This window comes from Odocoileus virginianus, chromosome 33 (genome assembly GCF_023699985.2).
Source record: "Odocoileus virginianus isolate 20LAN1187 ecotype Illinois chromosome 33, Ovbor_1.2, whole genome shotgun sequence".
Lineage (NCBI taxonomy): Eukaryota > Metazoa > Chordata > Mammalia > Artiodactyla > Cervidae > Odocoileus > Odocoileus virginianus.
This window is the reverse complement of record NC_069706.1, coordinates 24,052,403-24,076,035: the sequence shown is the minus strand read 5'-3', so window position 1 is coordinate 24,076,035 and position 23,633 is coordinate 24,052,403. Positions and strand designations below refer to the sequence as shown.

The 23,633-nt window shown below is 46.1% G+C and overlaps 2 protein-coding genes across 5 annotated transcripts in view; one reads left to right on the top strand and one right to left on the bottom strand.

Moving 5' to 3' along the window:
• Nucleotides 1-8,345, bottom strand: part of KATNIP (katanin interacting protein) — a 228,664-nt gene extending 220,319 nt beyond the window's left edge. For 2 of the 3 annotated variants that reach the window (XM_020907922.2, XM_070461099.1), the window contains exon 1: nucleotides 8,282-8,345. In XM_020907922.2, the coding sequence (XP_020763581.2) occupies nucleotides 8,282-8,288 (7 nt within the window). In that variant the 5' untranslated portion in view covers nucleotides 8,289-8,345. The remainder of the gene's footprint in view (nucleotides 1-8,281) is intronic. The other variant, XM_020907926.2, reaches the window with a different exon arrangement.
• A 158-nt stretch (nucleotides 8,346-8,503) lies between these two features.
• GTF3C1 (general transcription factor IIIC subunit 1) overlaps nucleotides 8,504-23,633 on the top strand; it is a 78,751-nt gene continuing 63,621 nt past the window's right edge. For both annotated transcript variants that reach the window (XM_070461085.1, XM_070461084.1), the window contains exons 1-5: nucleotides 8,504-8,790; nucleotides 12,818-13,027; nucleotides 15,647-15,823; nucleotides 16,552-16,695; nucleotides 21,279-21,375. In XM_070461085.1, coding sequence (XP_070317186.1) covers nucleotides 8,570-8,790; nucleotides 12,818-13,027; nucleotides 15,647-15,823; nucleotides 16,552-16,695; nucleotides 21,279-21,375 — 849 coding nt within the window. In that variant the 5' untranslated portion in view covers nucleotides 8,504-8,569. The remainder of the gene's footprint in view (nucleotides 8,791-12,817; nucleotides 13,028-15,646; nucleotides 15,824-16,551; nucleotides 16,696-21,278; nucleotides 21,376-23,633) is intronic.

Sequence of the window (23,633 nt, the reverse complement as noted above, 5' to 3'; positions counted from 1 at the left end):
GAACCCAGTACCCGTGATCTAGCGCCACTCCTGAGAGGTCATGGGATCCAGAACCATGTGGGTGAGGCTAATACCACAGGTGGTACCAGTCACTGTTCATCTGTGGTGTGGAAGTGACTTGAGAGAAGGGCATGGCTGGCTGGGAGCAGAGAAAAGGCAAGGCAGGGAGGTGGGAAAGGATACTGGAATGACTGAGGCCAGCTTCCCCAGGTAGCTCGGCTAGAGGTTGAAATCACAGATGCCTGGAGGTCAGCCCAGTGCACTCAATGCAAGAAGTAAACACTTGATGACTGGCACCACCAGCCAGAAGACTGAGTCAAACTGCCATCGTAAGTCCAAGGTCAAGAGGGTGGCCACTGTTCAGTGCTGGAGGACTGGGGCGGTGTAGGAAGGCAGGCCCTGTGGGGCTAAAGCTCCGTTTTACTGGGAGACACTAAAAGTCCAGGCTTGATGGGAAATTAACCTTGAATATACATGGAAGGACTGATGCTGAAGCTGAAACTCCAATACTTTGGCCATCTGATGTGAAGAACTGATTCATTAGAAAAGCCCCTGATGTTGGGAAAGATTTAAGGCAGGAGGAGAAGGGAGTGACAGAGGATGAGATGGTTGGATGGAATCACTGACTCAGTGGACATGAGTTTGAGCAAACTCCAGGAGATAGTGATGGACAGGGAGGCCTGCTGGGCTGCAGTCCATGGGGATGCAAAGAGTCGGACACAGCTTAGCCACAGAACATTATTTCTAAATGTGGGAAAACACATCTACAGACCCAGTCCAGCCCAGTATAAAGTCTCTGAGCATGGGAATGGGTGGGTATCTGAAAATGATGTGGATGGGTGGGGGGCGGGGGAACGGATGGGGACACCAGCAGGCCAACTGAGGGATGGGGAAGGGAGGGGACAGCATCCCCAGGGAAATTCTCTGGTGAAAGGTACTATATTCACAGGGCAACAAGGCAATGGCTATTCAAAACCCCATGGGGCATCAATAGTCAGCCCAGGGCTACTGAGGACAAGGATGCTTTCTTATTCTTACACAAAGTGCTCTATAAGCAGCTCCAAGATCCTCCTTCTACCCACCCATGTTGCTTCTTGTAAGCCCCCTCCTACGTGGGAATAGAGGAGCAGTCTCAGAGTCCAGGGAGAGCTGGGAGAGTAGTCAGGGATGGTGTCTTTTAAACGGTGTTTATTCTTTCACCAGCCTAATGGGCAAGCCTCACTCGCAGACTCGCTCCCCAGGTGTGAGAACTGGGTCAGCACTGGCAGGGACAGGTCTTTGATGACACAGTAGAATGCAGACTTTGTTCAAATGAGTCCTGGTTCTGCCACCGACTAGCTGTGTGGTATAAAATGAGCACAATTACAGCAGCACATTGAGCCATCGGAAGGGCCAAACTGAGTCCTCTGCGGCTGATGTTGGCAAACTCCTCCTGTGAAGGGCCAGACGGCAAATATTTTTGGCTTTGTGGGCCATATGGTCCCTGTCTCAATGAGTCAACTCTGCCACTGAAGCATGAAAACAGCCATAGACTGTGGGTGTACATTTGTACACTAATGGGTGTGGCTGTGTTCCAATAAAACTTTATTTACAAAAGCCAGCAGTGGACCAGAGTGCTTTGGGTGTGGGGAACACCTTGATAAATGTTATCTTCTGGGGACCACCAAGTTGGACTAAAGTTATCTGCTGATGTCTGGCTTTCTCACCCAACTCTGAAGTTCTTAAGGGAAGAGAATATAAGGCCTCCCTTTTCTTTTCTCCCAGATTAAAGCTGAAAGAACAAGTAAAACAGTGTGGCACACAACAGTATATAGGGATTTTCAAAACGGTCCCAGTTAATACTAGAGCAGGATGTAGCTTCAAATGCCTACAGGGGCCCAGGCAGCTATCAGAGGCAATGAGGGAAGCCAGCCAGGTAGGGGCTGTGATGGATTGGAAAGAGATCTTCTCTTCTAAGGGGGTGGTCTCCACATAGCTCCCGCAGAGGGAACTCTTGCCATGCTGAATTTCAATTTGATATTAACTTTATTGATATTTATTGGGATTCATAAATTGACTTTTCCAGTATTTTTAAGAAAACATCATAATCAGAGATTTATGAGAAATCTTCCAATTTTTCAGTAGTGACAACAAATTCAAAAAAATTAAAAGAAAAAAATTATGGGCCCAATAAATATGCTCGTGGGCTGACTCAGCCAGAGGCTCTCAGTTTGCAACCTCTGGTATAAAGACTTCATTTTCAAATTTGCTCCATCTCTGTTTTTTAAGGATAAAAAAATTGTAACTTATGTCTTTAAAAATCGACTTCACGAGAATTCGGAGAAGAGTACATGGAGCTTCCATCCCCTCTTCACCTGGATTCAATCTAATTCATCTTGATGTGTCTCGATCTCAGTGCACAGGAGGCGCTGCAATGTGGAGTCACTGAAAGAATGCCCCAAAGAAAAATAAACAAAACAGAGTGTGCCAAGTTCCTGTGAGCTAAAACGACAGGATGGAATGAATGCCGAGGAGCAGCAAGGGAAAAGAAATCAATCAGAAGGATTGAAGCCAAGGAGAAAGGAAAACAGAAGCAACACAGAGGCTACATGGACCACACATTTATTTTGCCTGCTGAATGCTTTCTTTGTTTTATTTTATTGTTATTATTATTATTTTGGCTTGAATTATTTTCAGTAGGAAGAGAAACAGACAAATCACCAGGCGCCCAGGTAAACACCACCCAAGGACAGAAAAGATGAGACAGGCTGACAGTGTACTTTCAGCAAAACTATACTAATTCAAATGACACCCGTTTTGCAGTTTGGGTTATTTAGACAAGCAAGGCTAAATTTCATGTTGGCATTATTAATTCTTGGAGAAAGTTTGCTAAGCAAATGAACAGTATAAATAGGGGAGATGTCGAATATTTGCTCTGGGGGGAACTAAAGCAAAGGCGTAGCTTTAAAATCCTTCTAATTATTTCTATGTGCTGAACTTTTGTCTAATTATCATGTTCCTGCAAAACTGAGGAGAATTTTTTTCTCTCAGCTATCTCATATTTTAAAAGCACTGGGGGAAATTCCTCTTTGACATAAAGGTGAACATTTTCAGAGGCAGAAGACTCCTACACTGCCAATTTACTTTTGTGTAAATAAACCATGTCAAACATTGCAATTTCTTTAAACAAAGAGTGAGCTAATTACCAAGATTATTATTTGTTAGCGAGCTTCGCCGGGTTCCCTGCTCCCTCTTGTCAGCAGTACAGAAGAAATCTGCACAGTGGCAGTAATAACAGCATAACCCCCATGTAGGAGTGCTTTTCATACACCAGACTTGGCGTTAAGTGTGTTTGCACATAGTCTCCTTGAATCCACAATAACAGATTCACCAACGAATTGGTACACAAAACAAGGTAAGCTTCAGTATCATCTCCACTTTATTGACAGGAAAACTGAGGCTCAGAGAGGTCAGAGTACACCACTGAGATTCAAGTCCAGAATTATTTGGCCTAGGAAACCTATGAGCATTACAATACCTTCATCTCAGAGCCAGACAGAATCTGCCGAAAGCCAAACCCAATAAGGCAGGGAAAAATGTTGTGAAAAGCTACGGTGATTAGCACAGGTGGAATATACCAAACTACAATCCAGTCTGGGGATACTTAGCAGATATTTAAACTTCCGTGAGATTAGGAAGTAAACATCTTTCTAACAAGGCCAGCTTGGCTTATCTATCTAGTTGGCTAGAATCATAATTCATCAAGGTATGCTTCACTTTACCCAATAGATATGTGCCTGGAAAACTGTGTAGAGATCAAAGTTTATAAAATTGCAAAGGAAAAAGGGATCCTTTGAATGCTAAATCTAATATTAGGGCAAATACTTTCTTAAAGAGAAAAAATTTTTTCTTTTTTTAACCAGTCTGAAAGGAATTCCTTGATAGCTCAGCTGGTAAAGAATGCCCCTGCAATGCAGGAGATCAGGGTTTGATCCCTGGGTTGGGAAGATCCCCTGGAGAAAGGACTGGCTACTGACTCCAGTATTCTGGTGGGTCGCAAAGAGTCAGACATGACTGAGTGACTTTCACTTTCACTTTTCAACCAGTCTGAAAAATGGACAGGTTCCTCCTCTGGGCCATAATAATGCTCTAGGAGTGCTTAGAAGATAACAATTAGAAGTGGCTGAACAGACCTCTTGCCAATGGTCCATAGCAATGTTTCTCAAAGTGTGCTCCACAGATTCTGGGAGGAAGAGGGGTTCCCACGAACAATTATTATCTCTATCATAATTCTAAGACTTTTTCTACTGTGTCAGTATTTGCACTGATGGTGTGAAAACAACAGTAAGTATTAATAAAACCGCTTATAGCTTGAGTGGCTACAAGGCACTGGCACCATACTGTACCCGTTGTCATTATATTCTTTAGTGCCATGACTGACGACAAAACAATCAACAAAACACTTTCACTTAAGGAAGTCCTGTATATTGTCACCCTACTTATTTAACTTATATGCAGAGTACATCATGAGAAACGCTGGGCTGGAGGAAGCACAAGCTGGAATCAAGATTGCCGGGAGAAATATCAATAACCTCAGATATGCAGAGGACACCATTCTTATGGCAGAAAGTGAAGAAGAACTTAAGAGCCTCTTGATGAAAGTGAAAGAAGAGAGTGAAAAAGTTGGCTTAAAGCTCAACAATCAGAAAACTAAGATCATGGCATCCGGTCCCATCACTTCATGGCAAATAGATGGGGAAACAGTGGAAACAGTGGCTGACTTTATTTTTCTTGGCTCCAAAATCACTGCAGATGGTGATTGCAGCCATGAAATTAAAAGACGCTTTCTCCTTGGAAGGAAAGTTATGACCAACCTAGATAGCATATTAAAAAGCAGAGACATTTCTTTGTCAACAAAGGTCCATCTAGTCAAGGCTATGGTTTTTCCAGTGGTCGTGTATGGATGTGAGAGTTGGACTATAAAGAAAGCTGAGTGCCGAAGAATTGATGCTTTTGAACTGTGGTGTTGGAGAAGACTCTTGAGAGTCCCTTGGACTGCAAGGAGATCCAACTGGTCCATCCTAAAGGAGATCAGTCCTGGGTGTTCACTGGAAAGACTGATGTTGAAGCTGAAACTCCAGTACTTTGGCTACCTGATGCGAAGAGCTAACTCACTGGAAAAGACCCTGATGCTGGGAAAGATTGAAGGCAGGAGGAGAAGGGGACGACAGAGGATGAGATGGTTGGATGGCATCACCAACTCGATAGACATGGGTTTGGGTGGACTCTGGGAGTTGGTGATGGACAAGGAGGCCTGGCGTGCTGTGGTTCATGGGGTCGCAAAGAGTTGGACATGACTGAGCGACTAACTGAACTGAACTGATGAAACAGGAAAAATTAATTTTATTAAACCTGAACCCATGAGAACACATTTTTTTAAAATATTCTGTGTGAAAAAAATGCAAGGTACACAACAAACACTTCTGCTATAAGCCAAAGTACAACAGTTGATCTAGAAAACACTTGTATGATTATTTAATTTGCCAGATGAACTAGCCAAATATTTTATCAAATGTCATCTTTACTTGAGTGAACAATGAAAAGACAAACTACAGTTATTCAGACATGAGTGTGGGGCAGACATTTTCTTAAATACAAAAAAAGTAAGCCTGTCACTTTATGGAAACAACTGATGGTGTTTGTTGCCAATGAAAAATTTTAAGCTTTCCAGTGGAAATAAGTAGGAAACTTGTTTAGTCTACTTTAACAGTTCCCCAATACTTAAACTCCTTTCAAAAAAAATGATAGATAGAAAAAAATATGATAGGAATACTAAAGGAATGTAACTTTTTGACATTGTGTAATGACATGCCATTTAATACTACAAAAATGGCATGTCATTTCCAATGTCAACATTTGAATATTTGCATAAACCAGTGAAATAACATTTTCCAAATGACCAATGCTTAATATTATGAAATCATACATGGGTAAAATATGCAATCAAAGGGCAAGACAGACCAACGGGTTTTAATGTAACAGAGTACAGAAGTTCACCGATATGGTTTCAGATGCCACATTGTGGCTAACCTTAGAGAAATTACCACTTGCTAAGCTTTGGAATAGTATCAAAGAAGAATGTTATCTAAAATGTTATCTAAAATGGCAATTAAAATATTCCCTGCCCCACATATATGTCTGTGTGAGGCCCCATTTTCTTCAAATACATCAGCCAAAATAACACCACCACAGTTTGGCTGATGAAGCAGAAATGAGTCTAGCTATTTCCGATTAAACCAGGTATTAAAGAGATTTAAGAAAATGAAAAACAAAACCACATTTTCTACTGATATTTTTGGTGGGAAATATAGCTTCTTTTCATTAAAAGTATTATGTTCAGAAGTAATGCACTTATTATTACTTTTAAATGAACTGATACATGATAAATGTAAGATTTTCTCAACTTTCATTTCTGATATGGTCAATATCACAGACATAATATATACAAAGCTCTTTTGAGGTAAGAGCATAAAGGCATCCTAAGTAATAAGAAGATTTCAGTTTTGATGTTTAGTAGCAACATTAACCGGAGAAGGCAATGGCAACTCACTCCAGTACTCTTGCCTGGAAAATCCCATGGACAGAGGAGCCTGGTAGGCTGCAGTCCATGGGGTCACGAAGAGTCGGACATGACTGAGCAACTTCACTTTCACTTTTCACTTTCATGCATTGGAGAAGGAAATGGCAACCCACTCCAGTGTTCTTGCCTGAAGAATCCCAGGGATAGGGGAGCCTGGTGGGCTGCCGTCTATGGGGTCACACAGAGTCAGACAGGACTGAAGCAACTTAGCAGCAGCAGCAGCAGCAGCATTAACATGGATCTTTCCACTGGGCAAACTGGTGAATGACATTTTATAGTACCTCTGAAGTCCAAAGGGCAAAGATTTCTTTTAAACGTAAAACAGATTGTTCAATTAAAATTTTTTTTTTCCACATTGTATTAGGCAGATATCACAAAGGAACAAACTTCCCAGAAGTGAGGGACAGTGGTGTAGTGGGAAATATTATTGGTATTAGACTCTACTGGTCTACCAGTAGGTACTACTGGTAGTAAACTCTACCAGTCTCTCTAGACTTTAGTCTTCCCGTTTATAAAATGAGATATCAGGGTAGATATTTGGAATCATAGAATTCTATGATTCTTATTGAAAGTGAAAGTGTTAGTTGCTCAGTTGTGTCTGACTCTTTGTGACCCCGTGGACTGTAGCCCACCAGGCTCCTCTGTCTATGGGATTTCCCAGGCAAGAATACTGGAGTGGGTTGCCATTTCCTACTCCAGGGGATCTTCCTGATCAAGGGATAGAACTCGGGTCTCATTGCTGGCAGATTCTTTACCATCTGAGCCACCAGGGAAGCCATGATTCTTATTGAGAATCCCCAAATGATGGCCCACAGGCTGCATCTGGCCTTCAGAATGATTAGCCATCACAGCATTTTGAGAAGCACCCCCCAGGAAAATAAGTGCTTTGAGCTGAGTGAGAAGCTTCTCTTTCAGAAAAGAAATTGACTTTTAATCACAGCCCAATCCAGCCCATTAGACTTGCCCCTGCAAGTATCTGTATTTGCAACTTCTGGAATGAAAGGCTTCTAAAATTCCTTCCATATCTTTAACTCCCTAATTCAACTCCAGAGCCAGTGCCTGGGTCCCTTTCTCACTGTGCCAGTTGATGACTTTGATTTGGGGCAAGATACTTCAACTTCTCTGAGCCGGTGTCCTCATTTGTAAAATGGGATAACACTCAAAAAATTTAGGAAGCTTATCGAGCTACTTGACAGCATTTACAGAGTTCTTGGCACGGAACAGTATCATTAACATCAAAGCACAGACAGTATTCCCTAGTCTCCCCCAACTCCCATCCCCAGTAGCTGATGACTGCACTACCCTTGTAAAAGCCTACCCCCATTAACTCCTACATTCCATAGTTCCACACCCATGACACACAAGACCCACCCCCTCAGACCTCTATTTTTTTCCCCACCTTAAACCCCTTCTCTGATGCCCCGGCCAGTACCGGGTCCCAACACAACCACAGGCGGCACAGTGACCAAATCACCGACCACTCCCCCCAGCCTCCTCTTCCCATCGCGGACCACTTAGGTTCCCTTTCCCTCCGACGGCGACTCCCTTGGGTCAGGCAGTGAAGGTCCAGGGGTCTGTGGCCTAGGATTCTGCCCGGAGGGCCCGCAGGAGGAATGGGAGAGTAACTGCCCGACCTCCCGGAGGGGGCCCACGGACACTCACCGTCCATCCCTAGAGGCGGCGGTTCCGGGAGCTCGAACCGGAAGCGGCCTCTACACTGTTTGCAGTTCCCCTGGTTACTGCGGGGTTCCGGACCAATAGCGGTGGAGCTCCACGGAATGAACCCGCCCCCAAAGGGAGTGACGTTAAGATCTCGGTCTGGAACTCCTCCTCCGGTTCCCGGGTCCGCCCCGCCTCCCTGGCTGCCAGTCGTTTTGCGCAGGCGCTCTGGACCGGGGCCCTTGGCGGCGTGGTACGCAGGCGCCCCGGGTGCAGCTAACTGAAGTAGCAATGGACGCGCTGGAGTCGTTGTTGGACGAAGTGGCCCTGGAGGGGCTTGATGGCCTGTGCCTTCCCGCGCTTTGGAGCCGTCTGGAGACGCGAGTGCCACCCTTCCCGCTCCCTTTGGAGCCCTACACGCAGGAGTTTCTGTGGCGGGCCCTTGCCACGAACCCGGGCATCAGCTTCTACGAGGAGCCTCGGGAACGACCAGACCTCCAGCTCCAAGACCGGTCAGCGGCCTGGCCCTGCGGGCGGGAGAGGGCAGAGCTCGGGGTCTGGTGGAGCTGGGAGGCGGCCAGGTTCTTACGAGAGGAGAGAGAAAGGAGTGGAGCCGAAGAAGACCCGGAGCCTGATGGGGGGGGGCACAGAGTAAGGCTGATTGGGGGGGGGGGAGTCTTCGGCCTGGCGGGGCCCAGGCGTCTGATGGAGTTGGAGGGTCGCCTTGTGATGTTCCATTATGTTCGTGTGTGTTTGTGTGTTTGGAGTGATGGTGAGCAGAACTGGGAGGATATGCTTTGGGTTTTAAAGAGTATTTTCTTTGAAGTGGAGCTTAGGATTGAAGCAGTAAGGCTGTTCAGATCAAGATTGGAGACCAGTTGAAATCAACAGACCTTTATGGAGCATTCATTCAGTGCTAGATTAGAGAGCAAGTTTAGCAACGCCAGCAACAACAATAATGATAGCTAACGCTTATTTATTGCTCATTATGACTTGGTGCTGTGGGATTCCCAGGTGGTGCAGTGGTGAAGAATCCTCCTGCCAAGCAGGCCACGCAGGTTTGATCCTGAGTCAGGAAGATCCCCTGGAGAAGGAAATGGCAACCCGCTCCAGTCTTCTTGCCTGGAAAATTCCGTGGACAGAGGCGCTTGGTGGCCTACAGTCCACGGGGTCACAAAAGAGTCAGACATGACTGAGTACAAACGCATAACTTGGTACTGGGCAATATCTTGTTCCTGTTGTTTCAGGAGATTGAACCCACTTTATTCTTGCAGTGACCCTATGAGGAAGGTGCTCTTTTCTTCCCCATTTTTTTTTTTTTTTAAATTTTTTGGCTCCAGCGTGTGGCTTGCGGGATCTTAGTTCCCCATCCAGCACTGAGTCCTAACCACTGGACTGCTAGGGAATTCCCAGCTATCTTCCCCGTTTTGCAGTGGAGGAAACTGAGTGATGGAGAGAAATTAAGTCACCCATCCAAAGTTAAGGACGTTGTTAAATGACTGGGTGTTAATTCGTTTCCCAAAGCTGTGGGGTTTTTTTTTTTCTTTTTGTTTTGAGGATCAGGAGAGGTTTCCAGAGGGAATACTGTGTAAAACAAGACTTAAAGGTTGGATTTAGGTAGCCAGTTGGCAGAATTTTTCTAAAGGAAGAGAAATAAGTTTGGGTGAAGTATAGAACTGGAAGTAGTGAATGAGAAATAATAGTTGACATTTATGTATATGGTTATTGTAAGCAGGGACTGTTCTAAGATTCTTAAATATACTAAGTTATTTAATTTTAAAACAAAGTTGGATATTCTTATCCCCACCTCCCTCAAGAGAAAGAAGGTTGAGACACAGAGAGAGTCATCCACTAGTAGGGGCAGAACCCAGAAGCTGAATCCAGGAAGTCTTGGTTCAGAATCCAGCCTGCCCTTACCAATTGGGCTGGACTAATCCATTTAAAGCCTAAAGCACCAAAGGGAGGGTTAGATTAGGGGCAAAGAATGAAGTTGAGAGATCTGTAGTAATCCACTCACGAACCAGCAGTCAAGGTTTGGCTTTCCATGGTGGGTGTGAGAATGAAGAGAAAAAGCTGATGGAATCAGACATGAGGCAGAAGAATCTGGAGGATTTGGTGACTGGTTGGGTGTGGGGTATAACGAAAAGTAGGTCTGGAGGATGATGCCATCCGGTTCCTGACTTTTGGGCATCTGAGTGATGTCTGACTCTCTGTGACCCCGCGGACTGCAGTACACCAGGCTTCCCTGTCCTTCACTATCTCCCGAAGTTTGCTCAAACTCACGTCCATTGAGTCAGTGATGGAATCCAACCATCTCATCCTGTTGTCACCTTCTCCTCCTGCCTTCAGTCTTTCCCAGCATCAGGGTCTTTTCCATTGAGTCAGCTCTTTGCATCAGGTGACCAAAGTATTGGAGTTTCAGCTTCAACATCAGTCCTTCCAATGAATATTCAGGACTGATTTCCTTTAGGATTGACTGGTTTGATCTCCTTGTAGTCCAAGGGACTCTCAAGAGTCTTCTTCAGTACCACAGTGTACGAAAGGCCAATAATCGGGAGGCAAGCTATTGAGGCAAGAAATAGCGACTTTATTCAGAAAACTGAGCATCCATGAAGATGGCAGGCTAGCGCCCTTGAGTACCATCTTATGGGGGTCTGAATGCCAGTTTCTGTTGAGGGTGGAAGAGGTGAGGCAAAAAAGTTAAAAGGCCATGTTGTTGTTGCTGTCCACCAAGTCGTGTCCAACTCTTTTGCGACTCCATGGACTATAGCCCACCAGGCCCCTCAGTCCATGGGATTTCCCAGGCAAGAGTGGGTTGCCATTTCCTCCTCCAGGGCATCTTTCCAACCCAGAGACTGAACCTGTGTTTCCTGCTTGGCTGTCGGATTCTTTACCTCCGAGCCACGTGGGAAGCCCTGAAAGGCCATTAGTCTTGCAGAATATCTTTTGGTTGGGCCAGCATGAGAAGTAGTTGTTTAGCTGCTAAGTCATATCCGACTCTGTGACCCCATGGACTGTAACCTGCCAGGCCCCTCTATCCCTGGGATTTTCCAGGCAAGAATACTGGAATCTTGCAGAATATCTCTTGGCTGGGCCAGCAGAGGAAGAGGATGTGCTAATTTCTTCTTTTCTGCAGCCATTGACAGGTGGGCAGGGTCAGAATGCGTCCCTGACCGTTAGGGCAGATTGGGGGTGGGGTGGGGGGCAGGTCAGGGGGCAGGTTTTCCTGAGGCAGGCCATTGTTTGCTTACAGCCATTGACAGCATCCTTTTAGTGATTATATTAACAAAAGTAACAAACGGAAAAGGTTAAATAAAAGAAACAGATCCAGGTTTTGCTCTTCCCTGTTAAAACTAATGACTGCTACCCTTCACTGTGATGGGGACCAGCTGTGATGGAGCCCACAGAAGTGCAGCAGGGAGGGAGTTGGGGAATGTGCTGAACGTACCTTGAAACACTCTGGGTTCAAGGTTCCTGTGGGTTGTCAAGTGGAGATTCTGGTTGGTCAACATCTAGCTTTGTGGGAGGGTCAGCAGGTCAGAGAGAGGGACTGACCTGGGCACGTGGAGTCACCCGTGTGGTTGGCAATGGAAGCTCTTGGCCAGGACCCTCCCTGGGAGAGAGTGTAGTGTGGTTGGAAGCCTTAAGACCTGGCCCTGGGGTGGATGAAGGCCCAGGAGCCTTCAAAAGAAGCCTGGGAAGATGTGGCTGGAGAGCCAGAGGACAGCAGGCCAGAATGGCCTGAATTGAGAAGATGTGATTTGAGAATGGAGGGTTAAGTAGTGCAGAGGTTTCAGAGCGGGCAAGAAGGGAAAAGCACTGACAGATGTAGATGGGATGTGACAGGTGCGGGATGTGAGCAGGATTCCGAAAGAAAACTTGACAAACGGAGCTGACTGGGTGAAAGATGCAAAACTCAAGATGTCTCCATGGTGTTGATGAGAGGCCACTGGGAGAAAATGGTACCAAGGAGGGGCTTTGTTGGAGGTGGGAAGTGGCAGTCATAACTTTGGTTTTCTCATCAAACATGACAGTTGAAAACAGGATTAGTGTTTGGGGGTAAGAAACAGGGCTGAGGATTTGATGGTGAGAATTGTTAACATGCCAAGTGATAATTGAAAACCATAAAAATGGGTGAAAGTAGAAGAGGGGTAGTTAAAGAGATGGAAAGGTGACATCTCCAGGTAGGGAAGCCTTGAGTCATTAAGTCCAAACTTGATGGTTTGGAAACCAAGCACAGGATTTGCAGGGAAAATGAAAGGCAAGGAAGGTGGTGGGGCCAGGAAGGTGGTTCCGATTTCAGCATTCATCCTCGGGGGTGAACCTGGAGGCTCCTGGGAAGATCTGTGTTGTCTGGGATGGAGACTCAGGGACAGTGCTTGTCAAGACATCCTGCGTTAGGAAGGCAGGGAGACCAGGGGCTCTTACTCCCTCTCCCCAACCTCAGCCAGAGGTTGTCAGAACTCAGCCAGCACGTGTTACTTCTGAAGCTGAGCTGTGGTTCGATGTTTGTGCACTTCCCCACCCCCCACCCCTTAGGTATGAAGAAATTGATTTGGAAACGGGCATTGTGGAGTCCAGGAGGGACCCGGTTCCTCTGGAGGATGTCTATCCCATTCACATGATCTTAGAGAATAAAGATGGCATCCAGGGCTCATGCCGGTACTTCAAGGAGAGGAAGAACATTACCAACGACATCAGGACCAAGATGTTACAGCCCCGCTGCACGATGGTAGAAGCCTTTGGCAGGTAACTCGTTTGCACTGTGGGCATCTTCCTGCTTTAAGTCGGAGGGTGTGGTCAGAGCGCCAAGACAGGGTGCAGCCCCGGTGTTCTCAGACTGCGTCCACCCTGCCCTAGCTAAGCCGGCCCTCTGCCTTCGTCACTCCACTTCTTTTGGGGCTAATCTTGCTCTGGCTGGAGTGGGGGCAGGGAAAGCTGCCTTTTTCTTCCCTTTGTGTCCAGGTTACATCCTTGGTTGCCTAGGACAAAGGAGCAGTCCTTTTGTGAGCCCCGTCCCCACCTCCCTTCCTACTTGATGGATCAGGAAGCTTCCATTGTGAACTCACCTTGCTGCCAGCTTCTTCCTCAGCCTGCAGACTTGCCCCCCCATTTCCCTCCTCCCTCACCTCAGAGGAGACGGAAGCCGGGCCCTGTCTCAGCCAGTGATGTCTCTTCCTCTCTTTCTCCCAAGAACCTCATGCTTTTTCCCGCCTCCGTCAGCTGGCTCATCTTTCTCCTTTATTTTCAGCTCTTCCCTATCGACACTGCTCTCCCCCCAGCCTGACACTGTGATTCGTTCGTCGTAAAACAAGACCCTCTCCCCGCCTCGGATCCCCTGTGACTGTGACTCTGCTGCTGGAGCCAGGCTTCTCAGAACCAGCCACACTTGCTCTCTGTCCCTCTGGGTCCCCCCTCCCCTCCTGGAGTTCTGCAGCGCCTGCTTCCTGCCCCTGCCCCACCGAGCTTCCTGCCTCCTCAGGAACCCCCCTCTTTGAGAGCACTCCCTGGTGATGGCCCGCAAGCTCTCTTCACACTCATAGGCCTGAATTGGGGGCCTGTACCTGTCATTTCATAACCCTGGTCTCAGTTATCGCATCCCCTTGTAAGTGATTCTTTTCTTGTCTTTCTCTTCAGTAGACTGTGAGCTCTGCAAAGGCAGATGCCATTTTTTATTTATCTTGGCATTGCTAGTTCCTTGCATGGCATTTAATCAGTGTTGGATAATTTGATGACCACAGTCAGCAAATCAGGCCTCGGGCAGAAGTCCTAGAGTCAGCTACTGGGAAAGGTTGGAGTTCCCACAGAACGGGGGTAAACCACCCTGAATACATTTTTAAATCAGCGAGTCAGTGTCCCTGTTTTCAAACTTCTTTTCTCAGCTGAGCTCTTCCAGTTTAACTTAACGAACCTGTTTCAAGAACACAGGTCGTAAGTTTGTGACGTGCAGACCCAGAAGGGAGGCTGTCTTGTCCATCATGTGTATTCGCTGCCTAACACTCTTTAGAGATGGACTGTACAGAAGACTAACTGGGTCACAAGCAATGCGAAGGAAACTGCAGTTAAACGAAAACATCGACAACCTCAGCTTTTTACTTTCTGCCTGCTCAGTAGGAGCGGTGGAATCATCTGTTTTTTTGGCGGTGGGAGGGGAGCAGGAGGAGGAACTGTCAGGCTGAGCGATGTGAGTGAAGACAGGCCTTAGGATCAGGTATCAGTAAACCACAGGCTGGGAGGAGTAGATGCTGCCTGTAGATGGGAGGGCCTGGGAGCCCGAGGGCTCTCATATAGACTCTTAGTGACTTACTCCCCTGGGAGAGGGAGCTCCTCCAGCTGCTGTGTCTCGATGCCAAGGAGTGAGTGAAGATGGTTTCTCTGCCAGGACACCCTCGTGGGATCTCTGTGGCAGGGCTGGGACCCGAGACAGTCTGCCCAAGATGGCCGTTTATTAATAAGTCAGCAGGCAAGGCCCCAGGGCGGAGTCTCTTTGTCTTCAGCATCTGACTGTTCAGCATCAGCAGAGAAGTCTGTATCCCAAGCTGGGGCTTCTTGAAGCGCCTTGCTGGGACAGGGGCTCGACCTCTTTTGCAGGCATTATTTTTCACACACCCAGACAGTAGGAGGAGCTGATGATTTGTCACAGGTCTGCTCTCCAGAATGGCAGGTCCGCCCGTCACACAGGGCACTGTTCTTGACTCTGAAGTTTTGTTTTCTCAGTCCAGTTCAGGAGGCAAGTTTATTCACTTAATAGATGGTTACAGAGGCCCTTCTGTAAGCATTTAAGGCACTGAGGATGTCCTGGGGACCCAGAAGAGAACTTGTCCCCCCTCTTAGGGCACTTACGGTAGGAACATTTGCCCCCAAAATGTGGCCATTTCTGAGAGTGCCAGGTGTGTGATGAGTCAGAAATGGTCAGAGGCAGATATGGCCTCTGGTTGGCATTTGTATGGAGAATTGAGGTGTTGGTTTCTGAGCAGTGATCTAAAGGATGAGAATCAGTGGCTTAAGGATGAGGTGGGCAGGGCAGCTGGGCAGAGGACCAACGGGGCCACTGTGGGTGCGGAGCCAGGCAGTGGGGATGTGTAGGAGGTTCCAGGCTCTGGTGGGGAGTCTGGGTTTGGGCCTCAGGGCCCTGGCAAGACTGGGAGGGATCCAAGCAAAGAAATGGTGAGACTGGCTCTGTTGCCCCTGAACCCTCTTGTGGTTCTAAGGATGGAAACCTCCTTAACTCGGGATTGTGACCCTCTGAGAAGCAGGAAACCACGGTTCACTAAGGTTCTGCTTTTATACATTTCGATTTTCTTAAAAAAAGTAAATTTTTTTAATTGATTTTTTTTTTTTTTTCCCTCGGCGGTTTCTGGTTTGCAGGTGGGGGAAGAAATTGATCATTGTTGCCTCCCAGGACATGCGGTACCGGGCCCTGATTGGCTTTGAGGGCGACCCCGACCTGAAGCTCCCAGACTTCTCCTACTGCATCCTGGAGCGGTTAGGCCGGTCCCGCTGGCAGGGGGAGCTCCAGCGAGACCTCCACAGCACTGCTTTCAAGTGAGAGGATGCTTTGCTTCTCTGCTCTACATGTCGGGGCTCCCTGACCATCAGGCCCTGCCACCTGGGCAGTCCCAGCATCTGTGGTGGTTGAAGGCATGGTGCTTTCTCATTGAAGAGACCCTGGGGAAAAAAAAGGGGGGGACTTCCATGGTGGTCTAGTGGTTAAGACCCTGCCCTTCCATTGCAAGGGGCCACCGGTTCAATCCCTGGTCAAGGGACTCAGATTCAGCATACTGCATGGCACGGCCAAAAATAGGGAAAAAAAGAGAGACCCTAGGGTGACCAAAGAATTTATTATTCAAACTAGGTGTTTTGAGAGTGGAAAGTGGAGCTGACCAGAAGGAACACCTAGGCAGTGGGCATAAATTGAGCCCATCTGGCAAACCAGAATGCATGGTCACCCTAGTTATTGGGTGCTACATGATTAGATACCCATGTCTTGTCTGATCAGCTCCTTGCTAACCCAGCCATCCCTTCCCACTCCATTCCACAGTCCTCTACACACATATACCTCCCACCCTGTCTCCCCATCCACCTCTCCTGGGGGTCTGAAGTGTGCCTTAGGTTGGGTCGCTTTCCGTGGCCATTGTCACATAGCAGCGGTTCTCTTAGGTTGACTGGATGGGGGGAGGAGGTGGGGATGTGTCTCCGGTATTCACATCCTCTGCACTGTGTGCAGCGGCCAGCAAAGCAACATGACCGTCTGCTCTTTTCCTCTCCTCCAGGGTTGATGCTGGGAAGCTCCACTATCACAGGAAAATTCTGAACAAAAACGGGCTGATTACGATGCAGTCCCATGTGATCCGATTGCCCACCGGGGCCCAGCAGCACTCAATCCTCCTCCTCCTGAATCGGTTTCACATGGACAGGTACAGTGTAGACTCCAGAGCACTTCCTTACCTCTGTATTTCAGCCTGGTGTTTTGTGCCTTTAAAAATCCTAGAGGCGGGACTTCCCTGGTGGTCCTGTGGTAAAGAATCTGGCTTCCCCTGCAGGGGGTGCGGGTTCAATGCCTGATCTGGAAGTTCTGTGCCTTGAAGTGCAGCCAAGGAAGAAAAGAAAAAAAAAAAACAAAATCCTAGAGGCGAAATCAAATATGACTAGCTTTTAGGAAAAAGATATTTTCCATCTGTTTCTGATTATGCAAATAAGCCATGCTTATTTAGAAAGTCTGGAAATTATATAGAAAAGAAGGGGGAAGAAATACCTCTCGCCCCACAGCCCAGCAGTAGGGACTGTTAAAGTTTTTTGGTGATATTTAGGGGGAGGGTATAAAGAAAAGCCGATAAGTCAAATTTGATTTGTTATGGCGACAGAATTCTGTGGGTAGAAGAGAGAACAAGGGGCTTAAGTCAAGATCTGTATTTAAATCTTTGCTCCTGACTTGGGCACAGTCCGTTGACCTCACTGAACCACTGTTTCCCTCTTGTGTAGAGAGGCCCTGGCTCAGCTTGGTGCTCGTTCCTAAGCGGTGAATATCTGTGCCTTTGTGTATTCTTGCATTCATGGAAAGGCAGTACCAATGAACCAGTCTCCCGATCCCATACATTTGCCCTCCCTGCTGCTAGACCTGTGGGTAGTTAAAGCCAAGTTCACCTTCCCCATATCTTTCTTTCCTCCCCTCTCCCAGCACGATCCCCCCCTCCCCCCAAACCCCTCACTCTCTCCCAGTTCCCCACAGCTGGGGAGCCCTGGGCTCCTTTAATAGCTTCCTGTGGTGGCCATTAGCTTGTGAGCATTTATTATGACCTCCACTTCACATTAAAAATGCAAAGGAAGGGAAGGTCCTTCACACCAGTAAAGTGAGAGCAAAATCAGAGATGTGTCCTGATTAATGCACAGAGTGCTGTATTTCAATGAAGGAGACCTGGGTTCACATTTTGTGCCTGAATTTTAAAACAGCTGAACTTCTTTATGAAATCATCACTATCCTCTCTTACCATCTGATTTATAAGGAAATGTGTAAATAGATGCTTCCTAAAACTTTACAGTATTGTTGACTTAAAAAATACAACCTCAGATTTGAGGGTTATATTTTATTCGGTGGGAGTTTTTAGGACTTTAAGTCCCAAAGGCAGCATCTCAAGCAACCCTGAGAGAACTGCTCTGAAGAGACGAGGTGGGGGGAGCCAGGTTATATAGAAGTTTTGCAACAAAGGGCGTGAAAAATGGATTACTTCCTGCCGTATCAGTAAGGGAGGATGTCACAGTCATCAACAGTTACATCCATCCTGCATGAACCGGTGATCCCTGAGGAAACTCAGGATGTGAGAACACAGGATTCAGACCCACATAGCTGAGGAGCTCATCAAAAGGATGAGTTTAGTAAGCCCTGGCTCTCCACACAAAGAAAAGCACTTAATTCTTTAACTTGGCATATCTGGTTTTCCCTGGTTGAGAACTAAGATCTCAAATGCCAGCATGCCCCTCCCCCCTGAGAAGGAACAACCCACAAACAAATTAAAAAGACACGATTAGGTCAACAAACTTAAACTTTAATACCAAATAGCAACTTAATATTGAATATTTCCCAGTTCCTGTGAACCTGAAAGTCCTTTTAGCCAGTTTCTTTTCTCTAATTTGTAAGCTCTTGCTTTTAAATTGAGTAGAGCTCTTCATTAATTCAGTTTTTTTTAATTGAAGTAGAGTTGATGTACAGTGTTGTGCCCATCTCTACTGTACAGCCAGTGACTCAGTTATGCACATATAATATAGACATTGTTTTTTTATATTCTTTTCTATTATGGCTCATCACAGGGTATTGAGTATAGTTCCCTGTGCTATGCATTAGGAGCTTGTTGTTTACCTAACCTGTATGTAATAGTTCACCTCTACTTATCCCAAACTCAGTCCCTTCTCTGCTCCTGTCCCCTCCCCCTCGGTAACCACAGGTCTGCTCTGTCTGCGAGTGTGTTTCTGTTTTGTAGATAGGTTTGTTTGTGCCATATTTTAGATTCCACATGTAAGTGATATCATATGGTGTGCAAATTCAGTGTTGATAATACTTTCCAGAGGTAGAGATATCTCATGTATGATGTGTGCACAGACATATGGTATAAAACAGGCAAAACTGGAGATCTCATGCCTTCACTTAAAAAATACCTCCTTTATGAGTCACGTATTACAGTGTAAACTTGTGTGTGTGTGCACACAGTCGCCCAGTCAGATCCAACTCTTTGTGATCCCATGGACTGTAGCCCGCCAGGTTCCTCTGTCGGTGGAATTTTCCAGGCAAGAATACTAGAGCTGGTTGCCTGTTCCTACTCCAGGGGATCTTCCTGACCCAGGGGACAATGTAAACTTAGTAGTTTACAAAGAACAGTTGGAATACATTAAAGTTGCTTGCTCAGATGACTAAAGCTTTACTATTTGTAAAATTTGGCTGAGGGAGCATTCCCTGTGGTTTGAATTTTAAAACTGCCACTTGCTGTCTTTTTTTTTTTTTAAACTACTTTCTTTCTTTCTTTTTTTTTTCCTTGGTTTCAGGTCTTGCCTGATTGACCTAATTAATTAGGCTCAGTCTTAGGTCCTTATGACCTGTACTTAATATTGCTGGTTTGTAGAGATTTGCAAGAGAAAGACAGTTACTTTCCATCCCCTAAAGAGCAGGTCTGTCACCTAAATGATTCTGAAAGATTGATTTGTCTGACTTGATGTTATCAGTGAGACAGTAAGTAAACTGAAGTTTATGAGTTATATGTTCTAAAACTTAGAATTTATCATGCCTCCAAAGGTTTGTATAAGGCATTCAGCAAAGATCTTCTGAGTTTACAAGTTAAACCCAGAGCAAAATGACTATTTTTATTTTTATTAGCCCTGGAATGTTAGTTTCCAGTTTTTACTTATTTGTATGGCTCAGGTAACCCTATTGGTTTCCTTTAACGGTTCAGTTAATATTTTCTGAGGGGTACATTTATTGATACATACCTGGTCTTATCATACAACACAGGGGACAGATTCCCCAGTGAAACATGTCTACCCCACAGTATAATTAAACAAAAAGAGATGTAACCATCTTAAATAAAGCCCAGTTAAATATACCAGTTTTAAACACTTTCATCTCAATTCTGTCTACTTTGATACCTTTTAACTTTGGTCTTCATTAGGATCTAATCAATAAACTTTGATCTTACAGGAGGAATTTCAGAGGTTTTTCTTTCTTTCCTTTATTTCCTGTCCATTTTATCAATTTATATAAAGGGCTCTGGAATCCCCAGAGTGGGGTTGAGCCAAGGAACTCAGGCCCTTTGGCCTGAGTTTGCTGGTTGGCTATCTCAGTGTAAATTTTTTTGTTCCCTTTATATGTGAAAGGAAAGGTTGCTCAGTCGTGTCCAACTCTTTGCGACCCCATGGACTATATAGTCCATGGAATTTTCCAGTCCAGAATACTGGAGTGGGTAGCTGTTCCTTTCTCCAGGGGATCTTCCCAACCCAGGGATCAAACCCAGGTCTCCAACATTGCAGGCGGATTCTTTACCAGCTGAGCACAAGGAAGGCCCTCCCTTTATATAACTTATATTTATTTGTTGTTGTTGTTTAGACACTAAGTCGTGTGCAACTCTTTTGCAACCCCGTGGACTATAGCCTACCAGGCTACTCTGTCCATGGGATTTCCCAGGCAAGAATACTGGAGTGGGTTCCCATTTCCTTCTGCAGGGAATCTTCCCAAACCAGGGATCAAACCTGCATCTCCTTCATTGGCAGGCAGATTCTTTACCACTGAGCCACCAGGAATGCCCAAATTTATATTTATACTTATTTGTACATATTTAAACTGTACATAAATGGTACATAAACTGTAAATGGTAAATAGAAGGACTTATTTAAATTTTAATGTTGAGGACCAGTGGGGACATCCTTTTTTGTTGTTGGATTTAACCTTAGGAAGTGTAATATCAAAACCCTGTGTTTTAATCACATAAATGCCCATCTTATTTATCCCATTTTAAATAACCATCTAAAGATTTCTTTATTCATTTGACATAAGTCCTGGTTTAAAAAATTTCTACCTTCTTTGAAAAAGTATCTTTCCTTATGAGTTTATTTCCTGTTAACCATGATTATTCTAATCTTTTTCTTAGCATCTGTAAGACCCATTGAGGGAAAGCACAGACCACAGATAAAACTTCCCAAACCAGTTTTTCTCTGTTTTAAATTAAAGAAATTCTTCAGTATGATCAAAAGATGTGAGCATTTTAAACAATCGTTTCCTGAAAGTTTTAGCCACAGAACGCAGTCTGTACAGTGCGGCAGGTTAGGTGACCTTGGCCGTGTGACTGAACCACTCAGACCCCCCAGTCTTTCTACTGTAAATGACAGGAGTTGTTCTCTGAGACTGAAGACCAAGGTTCTGTAGTTTGATAGGTTGTCATGTAAACCTTGACATCTTTTAAAAAATAGGCAGTCATTACTAATAGGTCTAAAAAAATGAAGTGTTTTGTGTTTCTCACAGGAGGAGCAAATACGACATCCTCATGGAGAAGCTTTCCACTCTACTGAGCGCACGGAATAACCGGACTGAGACCCTGGGAAAGCTGAGGGAGGAACTGGTGAGCTGCCAGGCTGCCCTCGTGCGGGGCTGAATGCGTCCGTACCCCTGTGGGCATCTTTGTCAGATGAAGGCTCCGTGCATTGCAGTCGAGAGCTCTGTTACGGACTTGACCACCCCCAGCCCCTCGTGAAACAAGCAGGGTTTTCCTTTGGTTTATACAGAATGAAAAAAGGGCTCAGTCTTTCATTTAAACCCCTCCCGCTCTTGGGTGGCCTTGGTTTTCCCCTGGGGTTTGTGCCAAATCCAGCTATAAAAGTTCCTGTGGAGCGGTGAATCTGGGCATTAAGATTTATTTTCATAATCAGTTCATTTCATAATCAGGCTTGTAATTTTCTTCCCACTGGTTTTGTAACCATGTAACTCAGATTGGGACTTAAAGCTCAGCTTCTTGATGTCTCCTCATAGAAGGAATTCAGGGAGAGACAAAGTGATAGGTAAGAAGTGGATTTACTTAGAGAGGAGCACACTCCACAGATGGAGTGTGGGCCATCCCCAAAGGCAGAGCAGCTGCGAAATGTGGTGTGGTTGGTTTTTATGGGCTGGGTAGTTTCATAGGCTAATGAGTGGGAGGATTATCCCAACTATTTCAGGGGAAGGGATGGGGATTTCCAGGAATTGGGCCACCACCCACTTTTTGGCCTTTGTTGTTCAGCATCAGAACTGTCATAGCAGCTGTGGGTGTGTCATTTAGCTTGTGATGTGTGATGATGGGCACATTCTGAGGCTCAAGGTCTAGTGGAAGTCCACCCGTCACCATCTTGGACTTAATTTGGTTCTAATCAGTTTGTGTCATGTCCCTGGGCTGTGTCATTCTTTTAAAGTGTGTGCCCTGCCCCCTTTCCTCCTGTTTGAGGTGTTTTTTTTTTTTTTTTTTTAAAGATTTGTTTGTTAGCTGGATCTCAGTTTCAGCTTGAGGGACCTTTAGTTGTGGCTTGCAAATTCTTAGCTGCACCACATTGCATCTAGTTCCTGACCAGGGCCCCCAGCATCGGGAGCTCAGTCTTAGTGGCTGGACCACCAGGGAAGGCCCCTGTTTCCAGTTTTGTACTGAAATAGCAGAGTGACTGTACTGAGAAGAGCTAAGATGACACAGGGAAAAAGGCAGTTATGGACGGACCTGCTTCATCTCTGGGCCCAGGAACCGAGGCAGTGATTGAGAGAGAGTGTGGGGAGAAAGCACCGGGGTTTGGGGGCTACTGCTTCCTGTCCGAAGTGAGTGCTCTTTGGTAAAAGTTAGGAAAGAGCCGACACTGGAAATGGGAGGAAAATAAGATTGCCCTGCAGGCGAAACGGTAGGGCCTAAAGTCGAGGTTTTCAGAGTCATAGTAATTAGTCCCTAGAAGAGCATGCAATCTGATGACAGCCTCCAGGAAGATCCTAGCTCCTCACCTGTGCTGCCCTGGGGAGGCTCTGCTCTCTGATCTCACTGTACAGAGAGAGGGGAGGCCTGTCTCCTCTATGGCTCAATTCATCACATTCCCGAGTCTCTTTGAAGCAGAAGTTATGGGGCTTCCCTGATGGTCCAGTGGTTAGGACATCTTGCTCTCACTGCCAAGGGCCTGGGTTCAATCTCTGGTTGGGGAACTAACATCCTATAAGCCACAGGATGAAGCCAAAAAGTAAAAAAGCAGAGATTATAAATTGAGGCTCGTGGGTCAGATCTGGCCTGTACATTGTTAAGAAGAACTTTGGCGTAGCAGTAGGGTCTTTTAAGAAATGAGGTTTTGCATCAAAATCTTGAGGTACCAGCTTCTCTTGAAATATCAGAGGCTCTGGCCAGCCTGGGCCTGTGGTCTCTCGTGACAGCAGTTACATGGAGCTGGCTGTTCGCTGGCCAGTGCCCCGCTGCCAGCCCCTCCACCCTGCCCCTTACTTACCTCCTGTCAGCTCTCAGGCACCTCGGCAGGGCCATTTGTCTCTCTGTGAGCACTGCTGTTGAGGAGGAGGAAGCATTTCTCAGTATCTGAGTGTCTGTCAGAAGTGGGGAATAAAAGGTAGACTGACAAGGCCTCTTCCTGAGAGACCCTAGTCCAGAATAAGGGAACTCCTACATGTTCAGTGAAGAAATATCTGCCCGCTGTATTCTTTCTATTGTCTGTCCAGCCCATATGGACACTGGAGATTGATACCCTGTGCCCTACTGAGTCACTCAAGGGTGGAGAGAGGGGGTGGGTCTGGTCTCAGGTCAGCACTGGGGAAGAGCTAAGTGACAGAATTTGATTGATATAGGACATTGTTTATTCATTTATTTATTCA